Here is an 8869-nt window from a genome sequence, read left to right as displayed (position 1 = left end):
GTTTGCGAGCCCGGGCTCCCCCCCACCAGGCCGCAGCCGTCCCCATCGGCCTTGGGGTCCAGCCACAAACTTCCAGACCAGCCCTTCCTTCCCCCTCTCTGGGGTGGCTGTGGGTTCCATCGCTGGGTCTGCTCGTCCCCAGCTTGCTGCTTCCAGCCTGCCGCAGGCTCCCTGTGCAAGCGTGGCACTGTGTAACTCCCGTAGCATCCCTGTGAAAAATCCTTGTCCCCTGGGGAGGGAGAGGAGGAGAACGGGGCTAACGTAGTCATTTCTCTTCCCCATGTTCCACAGGAATTCCCTTCGATGGTGGGCTGCGCTGTCTCTGCTGGAAGGTGAGTTTTGCTTGGGGTGCTTTTCTTTCTTGCCAGCGACGCTTTGGGTTCCTTCAGTCTTCTGGGGCACTTCAGATGTGTAAGCAAACACAAAATCCAGAGGCTAAATGCCGCTGCAAACGGGCAGCGATTTGTGGAGATCGGCACTGGTGCGACCGCAGTGGCGTTTCCTGGCGCAGGCCTCTGGGTGATGGGCAGAGCTGCAGGGGAGCAGCTCCCCGTATTCAGCTGGGGGTGCGTTTCGGAGAGGTTTGCTGTCGATCCATCCTACACGTAGGTCTGTGTTGGAAACCAGTCCCTGAAATATTCCTGACTGTTGCTTGGCGAAGCACTAGGCCTTCTGGAGAAAGCTCCCAGCGTTTTCAGAGCGCCAGCTGTAGCGGCTGCGTTTGGTTTGCTCATCTTACAGGTATAATAACTCGTGCTCCAAATAGTAATTTGTGTGCATCTCTCTTCTGCAGATACTTCTGAACTACCTCCCTTTGGAGAAAGCCTTATGGAGCTCTTTGCTGAAGAAACAGAGGTGAGGATATGGGTACTTGCTTCTTGGTGTCTGATGATGCCTGCAGAGAAGGAGACTGGTTCCTTAAATAATTAAGTATCTTCTTAAAATGAATTGTTCTCGTGTGGAATGCACTGTTCTGCAGGCTGCTTCCTGGGTCTGGCGGATTCAACTGAAGAGAAAAATGCCTTCTGCCTGAGCAGGGGGGTACAGAGAGACCGATCTGAACTCAGTCAGGGGGCTTACGTTGACTTAATCGTCTGCTTTATTGCAAATTTCCCTTTTCTTCTTTAAGGGACCTGTATTCCCAGTTCCTAAAGGAAATGATTATCCAGCCTGGGATCGCCAAAGCCAATCTGGGTGTTTCAAGGGAAGATGTGACCTTAGAGGATCACGTAAGTGCTGTGAAGTGTTTAGTGTTGCAGAAAACTCCCCGGAGCCATAAACCGTTGTTCTGGATTCCCGACCCCTGGGCTGCCCTTGGCTCTGTTCTTGGACTGCGGGAACTTTGCCCTGCTAGCAGGAGGGACGGTTCCTAGGTACCAGCCTGGCGCTTGTGCCTCGGTAGCCTTCGGTGTAAATTATTGCAAAGCACCAGTAGCTGTTTTCAGCTATGCAAATCCCTTCTCCCCTCCTCCGGGGCTAGCTGCCCTGGCTACAGGTCTCCTGGGGAAAGGGATTCATGCGAGGTACCTCTAGCAAAGAGTTGCTTTCCTGGGAAGTCAGGTCCGTGGGTGGGCTCCGAGCAGGCTACTCTGAACAGAAGACACAGGAGAGGTGGGAGGGTCAGCTTGGACTGTGGCATGGAAGGCGGGAGGCTTCTGTATTCTAGTTCTGCTGCTTTGGGGATTTTTTTTAACTGTTTCCTGCATCCCTTGGCTTTTTCCTTCTGTGTGTTGGGGGAGGGAGTGAAGTAGCTGTTCAGAAGAGACTGTAAAATGATACAGCTGCTCCCATGGCTGGTCCTGAGGGTTAATTCTCTGCCAGCACACCTGTGCCGCTGCGATCCCTGGGGCCCTTGGTGCTGTACAACCCGCCTGTTTGTAACACTCCACACGCTGCGGGTTCAGGGGTCTTTGAATCTCTTGGAATGTTGCCTTTCTTTCTTTTTCCTCCCTTCTCGGTTTGCACGGATCTTGATCTGGAGAGAGGCAAGTGTGTGTGTGGGGTTAGTTAAGTTTGTCATCTTGGAAAACTGGTCAGATAGGCTGTTCTTATTGATATATATTTTTGTTTTCCTGGGCACAACAGTGGTGCTTAATCAGCCTTCTCAGAGCTGGGAGAGAGGGGGAATCTTGCAACGAATATCCACGACGCCCAAGTACTGTGTGGGTGGGTAACTCTTACCCAAGTACAAAGACCGTCTCCGGCGTACAGGTCGGAGCTGCAGTCGGGAATCTTGTGGACACGGGACAGGAGACTTGATTTGGGAAGAAAATGATTAAAAGGCAGGTGAAAAGGGATTCTGCCTCTCTGAGTGAACCTGCACGCTGAAGAAACAACACTAAAGGTGGGGAGTGAGAGGAAACAATTGACCCAGTGTCCTAGGGTTGTGCTGGTACTGGGTGACGGGGACAGCAGAAAGGTTAAATGGGTCTGTTTACTGAGGATTTTGACACATGTGAAACGTGCTTGTTGTGTTTCTGTTGGTTACTCCTTTAGCCTCTCAATCCAAACCCAGACAGTCGATGGAATACTTACTTCAAGGATAACGAAGTGCTTCTCCAGATAGACAAAGATGTCAGGTGCGTGAGGCGGAATGACTCGGGTTTCTGAACCCGAGCGGTTTGGTTAACGCTTTGTACTTTGAAAACAGAGTTTAATATTAAACTGAGCCTCCCATGCAACCTGGGGCGTGTGCTTCCTTTTCCTTACGCCCGATTTCCTTCTGTGTCCGTCCTAGGAGGCTGTACCCTGACATGGCGTTCTTCCAGCGCCCAACGGACTACCCCTGCCTTTTAATCCTGGACCCCCAGAATGAGTTTGAGACCCTGCGCAAGCGGGTGGAGCAAACCACGCTCAAGTCGCAGACGGTGGCGCGAAACCGCAGTGGGGTCACAAATGTGAGGTCTAGGTGGGGGCTGGCCCTGGGGCAAGGGGGCTGATAAGGGGAAGGGTGTTTCTCTCTGCGTGTGTGGTGGAATTGGGCAAACAACCTGGCACATACTGTGTATCCTGGTGGCTGGAGAGCTTTGGAGGTTGATGTGCCTGATGGTTGGCAGGGAGTTAGAGGTATGTTTAAGGGTTATTTTTTCCTTACTCCTAGTAGAAGTTGGAGTTGCAGGAAGATCAGAGTATTTTATCCTTGACCTGTGCCTTTCTGTACAGAAACAAAACGCTGAAAGGTTCGTTAATCGAAGCTGAATTTACATGGTCTTCCCAAACCGGATCCTGTAAACCTGCGGTTAGGAGAAGAGCTGGGTAGTGCTGGCACGTGTGTGGTCTCTTTCCTCTTTCACGAGCGTTAAGGTGCAAGTGCCACACGCTGCTGGGGAAGTGCTGCCGCAGCAGATCTGTCAGCAGCACGAGGAGGAGTATGAAAGTGGAACTGCTGTGCTTTGGTACCAGGTGGTGCAGCAATTCGGTGATCCTTGTCGCGCGTGCAAAGCTGTCCGCGTCGGTTGGTTATCCCGAATCAGCCGTAGTCTTGCCTTGCTCTTCAGGTGAGCTCCCCTCTTAAAACAACACCCAATTCTCTGAGCGAGTATGAAGTTCTGCCCAATGGCTGCGAAGCTCACTGGGAAGTGGTGGAGCGGATCCTGTTCATCTACGCCAAGCTGAACCCCGGCATAGCATACGTTCAGGGGATGAATGAAATCGTGGGGCCTCTTTACTACACCTTTGCTACAGATCCTAACAGCGAGTGGAAGGGTGAGAGACTCTTGACCGCTTGGTAACGGTGATTGTACCGCGTGCTCTTTGCATAAAGAACTGGTTTGGGGATAAGACTTTCCTTAGACAGCTCCCCTTGATTGATCAGAGCTGAAACCCAAACACGGCAGGAGACAAGGAGTTTTGGGGACCGCAGCGAGTTGATAGAAACTGAATGGGCTGTGAGTGGCGAGGACCTGGGAAGTGAGGATTTTTGGGTGGGTTTTGTTTGTTTTGCATGGATCTAAGTTGCACTTCTTGAAACTTAAAATCTCTTCAGAAGCTATTGTTTGCTTGTCCTGTATCTACCTGGTAAAAAAAAAAAAAAGAATGGAATGAGAGTACTTTTGCCTGTTGCTTCTACTTCACGGGGGCTCCGAGGGCATGTGCTGATAGCAGGGAGCGCAGGTGGTGTTCGTGGGTGTAGATAACTAGTTTGTGACCCCGTGTCGTGAAGACCTTGTGTTGCACACGGGGTCTGTATCTGTAGTGGCTCTGTAGACATTAGTAACAAGAGAAGCATACCCATCTTGTCCCAGACCAAGCAAGCCCAGACCTTGTGGAATCTTCTATTTGAATCCCGTGGAGCAGCCTTATTGTGGAGTAAGAACAGTTCTAAGTCTCTGTGTCTCTGTCAGCGATGCTTCTTCTATTTCTCCATCATCTTTCTGTTTTGTTTCGGTTTTTCCCCCAGAACATGCTGAAGCAGACACGTTTTTCTGCTTTACCAATCTAATGGCCGAAATTCGGGACAACTTCATTAAGAGCCTGGATGATTCTCAGTGTGGTATCACCTACAAAATGGAGAAGGTCTACTCCACCCTGAAGGAAAAAGATGTGGAGCTGTATTTGAAACTGGTGAGGAGCTGGGTGTTTCTCTGGGTCTCGGTTGGAATGTGAGGAGTGGAGCTTAGGAGTGCATTTAAACATCAACCAGTTTTGTTAAACTGTTACTGTGCCTGGAGAAAAGGGCTGAGGGGGTGTGTGAAGGGCTTTGCCTACAGGGCACAGGGGCTCTCTTATCTGTGAGCTGAAACAACCTCTCCTTGGAGTAAGCCTGGAGCGAGCTGACACAGCAAGGCTTTCCTCCCCTGCCTGACCGTGAAAGCAAACAATAGCTGTTGCAAAGCTGCCAGCTCCGAGTCTGGAGGGACTTGGCCATGATCCCTGGTCACCTGGGTTGAGATCTAGTAGGAGCTGGAGTCTTTACTCTCTTCTAGTCATTGGGAAAAATGTGAGTTTTGTTGTAGAGTTGGAATTGGAGGTTACAGGAATTGTGTCTCCGTTGTTTTTTTAAAAAAAAAAAAACCACCAACCAAAAACCAACCCACCCCCCAACACTTTGTTGTCACCGGATGCCCTGACAGCCCTAATTTCAGCTGCGTGGAGATCATTCCGGAGGTCAGCGTAAATCAAGCCATCCCGCCCCCTAATTCTATTGCTCCCCTTCCTGCAAGAGGCTGAGTGCCCTGGGGTAGCGTGGGGTTCGTAGGACATCTAGAAGGCAGCTTCTGTTGAAAACATCTGTAGGTTTTATAGGCCCTTTGGTGTGGAAATCCAAGGAGAACTTGGAAGGGAAAGCCATTCTTGTTACTCCAACGGTCACGAAGCCACGCTGAGATTTTCTTGCGTGGGAAATATTTCTCTTCTAATCCAAAACACGGGCTGTCAGCATGGGGACACAACCCACAGTGTTGGCTGGGGGCTGAATCAGTGAGGAGAAACTAAACGGGTTACTGTTTGGCCAGCAGGAAATGGTCTTGGCCATGCAGCAGCTGGTCCTTAGGAATATCATCGGGATCCTGAACTCGTTTGACCTTCCTTAAACTTACGGTCCCTTGGATTTGACACCAGGAAACAAGAAAGCTTCAGGGTGGAAGTGCTTACAGTGTGTTTCTGCCCATCGGTGTGACCTCTGTTCCATTTTCTTGTTTCTTTTTGTGAATAGTAAACCTTTTTGATAAATACGGAGCTTCTGGAAGGGAGAGGAAATACTGAGAAAACAGTGCCTCTGCTAGAGGGGGGAGGGCTGCGGCTTTGCAGATAAAATGCCGTTCCGACGGGAACGTTAACGTTACTTGGCAAGCCTAACGGAACTAACACAAATAGTGCTTAAAGAAAAGCTGCTCTTACTCCGTGTCCTGGGCAGAGGGGCGTTTGCTGGCTCATCTGTAGACGTGGAACACGGCTGCACTGAAAATCTCCCGTGTAGCTTGACCTGCTTCCAAGGAGGCAGCGAGGTGGCTGGTGCCGCAGTAGGAGCTGGCAGCTTGGAGCTGTGTCGGGGCGGAGATGGGGCTGGAAACATGGGGTGCGTCTCTCGTAGGCAATTGGCCGAGCGCAGGTATTCATTCTTTGCCCGGTGCATGTCTGACAGCAAGAACAGAACATCAAACCCCAGTTCTTTGCCTTCCGCTGGTTGACGCTGCTCTTGTCCCAAGAGTTCCTGCTGCCAGATGTCATCCGTATCTGGGACTCCCTCTTTGCTGATGATAAGCGCTTTGATTTTCTTCTGCTCGTCTGTTGTGCCATGTTGACGTAAGTAGCTTTTTTTTTCCTTCACCTCAACCCGCGGATCCAGGAGCCGTCTGTAGGCATGTGCTGTGGCATCTGCTGAATGGCTTAGTCACTGTTCACCCAAGCGTTTTCAAAAGCCTGTGCAGAGGCACAGTGTCGTCTGTTTTCAAAGTTCCTCTGTAAAGAGTCAAAAGTAGCTGGAATTGTTTCCGTATTTCAGACTAATCCGGGATCAGTTGCTGGAAGGAGACTTCACGCTGAACATGAGGCTGCTGCAGGTAAGGATTAAGTACAGTTGGCAGAGGGAGCAATTTGAAGGGTCTTGAAATCGTACTGTGAGGGGGTGGTGGGCTGTGCCTGGCTGAAGAGAAAACCCTCATTTTTGATGGTTGCGTGCAGAAAAATCTCAAGGTTGGCCTTACAGCAGGCTCAGTACTGGAAGCGCGAGTCTTGGCGTGCTGCGGTTCCCACCGGGAAGCTGAACTCGTGTCTGCTTCCGCTTCCGTGGCGGTGCTGTGTCCACTCCCTGCGCCGCTAGCCGGGTTTGCGCTTCCACGTGCAGGAGGCGGCTGTACGCTCTCCCTTTCGTCAGCTTAGCTCTGGGTGGATCTCCGTTTCCCTTTTCAGTGCTGCAGTGGCCGTGGGCCCTCTTTCAGAGTGACGTTCCTTGGTGCGGCATGGTGCAGCCGTCTGGAGCCCAAGCCTTGCCGTGAAAATAAAGCTGCACCTTGGCTTGTGTGCCCGTTCCAGCCTACGGAGAAGTTGTCAGAGACTACTTTGGGTTTGCAAAGAAAATCAGTATTTCCCAGCTGTGAAACCCGAAGTAACCGTTAAATTTATTGGCCAGAGGCTTTTGTTTAGTCGCGAGATCTGTGGGAGCCCAGGGTTGAAAACGTCTGCGCTACGCAGTGGGATATCTCCAACTCTGCCAGTTCCTGCTTTGTGCTGTGCAAGAGGCTGGCTTTGATAAGGCTCCCTGGTGTGAGGACAGCCCTTGTGAGCAGGCTGGCTCTGCCCTTGGAGGACAAGTTTAAAAAAAAAAAGCCTGCTGGAAGGGTGCTGAGGCTCGATCAGTTACAGAACGGGAAGCTGTTAGCTGTTAGGGGAGTAGCTGATGGTGGCAGGGTGTTACAAATGCCAGAATGCCGTTGCCAAGGTTTGCCCTGCTCGGGGGGAACAACGCACTACAGTGCCAGGTAGTCACTTACATCCCTTCGTTTCTTTGACACAGGATTATCCTATCTCTGATGTTCACCTGATTTTGAAGAAGGCAAAGGAACTTCAAGATTCCAAATAGTCCCTGAGCCGAAGAAAAGGTGTTGGAGAAACTGTATGGCGGCAGATCCCAGGAGTTGTCCCCAGGCAGCATGGGGCGTTAAAGCTCCTAGTGGTCTCTGCAGGACTTGGGAGTTTGTGTTTGGGCCACTGGCCACCTTGAAGACTTCCTTCTACTCTATTTATTAAGTCAAGGACTGATTACTTCCCCGTCTACTTGGGTCCTGCACTCCAGATTTTTTCAAATCTCAAATGCCTCTATGCTGCCAAAAGCAGTTCTTTGTATCTTTTTTTTTAATGACTGTAAGTTTGGGGAGAGAGAAACCACCATCTGCATATCCCTGAAGGGATGGACTCCTGGATCATGGAAGTAACGCACGGAGTACCATCTGGTGGGAAAGGACGGGCTGAGTCCAGTGGGGTTTGGTGGGTGAGTCGAGAAGGACCTTCCTCCCATGAACAGAACGTATTCCAGTGGAGCCACGCATCCTGCCAGTCAAGTAGCTTCTGGATTCCTCTCCTGTCTGCACTTGGCCATCCCTGGGATGTGCAGAGAAGACGACTGCAGCAGCTTCTGGTGATTGCCATCTGACATCTGGCAGTTTGGACCCCTTCGCCTGGGAAGGAGACCTTGAGGTGGGAGGACACGATTACAGCTGGCGGCTTTGTGCGCTGGGACTGCCTGGATCCAGAATCGCCTTATCAGCACGGTCCGCTCTGAAAGCGAGGCTGCGGTGGTGTTCATCGACAAGCGAAGCGTGAAGTCGGGCCTTGTTACGCACAGCCTCGGAGCAGGAGCTCATTGGTGCAGAGAGGCCTCGGGCTGCTTTCCTGGCGCTGAAGTGGAGCATGTCCAGCTGCCATCAGGATTCTGAAACACGAGAAACGGGCATTCAGTTGCACGCGGGGAAGACAGCCATGTCTAGGGGCTCGTACAGGCACAGCGCTGGGGTTTTCTGCCTCAGCAGCTTGCCTGACATTACCCTGCCTAAGCTCTGGTCACAGTAACCTTGATATTGTCTCGTGGTACCTCTTGCCAGGAAGAGACATGGTGCAGGTCTGACCCACAAGTGAGAGTCATTTCCTGGTGTAATCCAGTGGGCATTTCGGTCACTGGCTGACTGCTGGGGCTGATCCACGCTTTGGGGTACCGGTCCTGTTGGAGTCACAGTCCGGAGTTGGATGCTTGGCCCTCCGGAGAGAGGAAACTGCTGCATTTCGGACACAGTGGAGCAGGTGAACACTAAGACAAACTACGGAGAGAACTGCTAACCTGCCGGCGGTGTCGAGCTGCTCAGAAACTGTAATCCTTAGAGGGAGAAACTGCCGGCACCCAGGTGCTGGGGTAGTGCAGAAGCTCTTGAGCGAACAC

At 51.5% G+C, this 8869-nt stretch overlaps 1 protein-coding gene across 1 annotated transcript; it reads left to right on the top strand.

The window, feature by feature from the left end:
• Window positions 1–291: 291 nt before the first annotated feature.
• On the top strand, window positions 292–7876 carry TBC1D13 (TBC1 domain family, member 13; the record flags this gene model as incomplete). Its single annotated transcript, XM_010149847.1, has 10 exons — window positions 292–332; window positions 794–855; window positions 1130–1229; window positions 2497–2579; window positions 2738–2897; window positions 3498–3705; window positions 4400–4563; window positions 6083–6243; window positions 6443–6500; window positions 7454–7876. Coding segments are annotated over 10 exons (1103 nt in total), but the record flags the coding sequence as incomplete, so codon positions are not given.
• Window positions 7877–8869: the final 993 nt, after the last annotated feature.

The sequence above is a fragment of the Eurypyga helias genome, unplaced genomic scaffold (assembly GCF_000690775.1).
Source record: "Eurypyga helias isolate BGI_N326 unplaced genomic scaffold, ASM69077v1 scaffold32120, whole genome shotgun sequence".
Classification (NCBI taxonomy): domain Eukaryota; kingdom Metazoa; phylum Chordata; class Aves; order Eurypygiformes; family Eurypygidae; genus Eurypyga; species Eurypyga helias.
The sequence above is the reverse complement of the archived record's forward strand: the minus strand, read 5'-3'. Positions and strand labels throughout refer to the sequence as shown.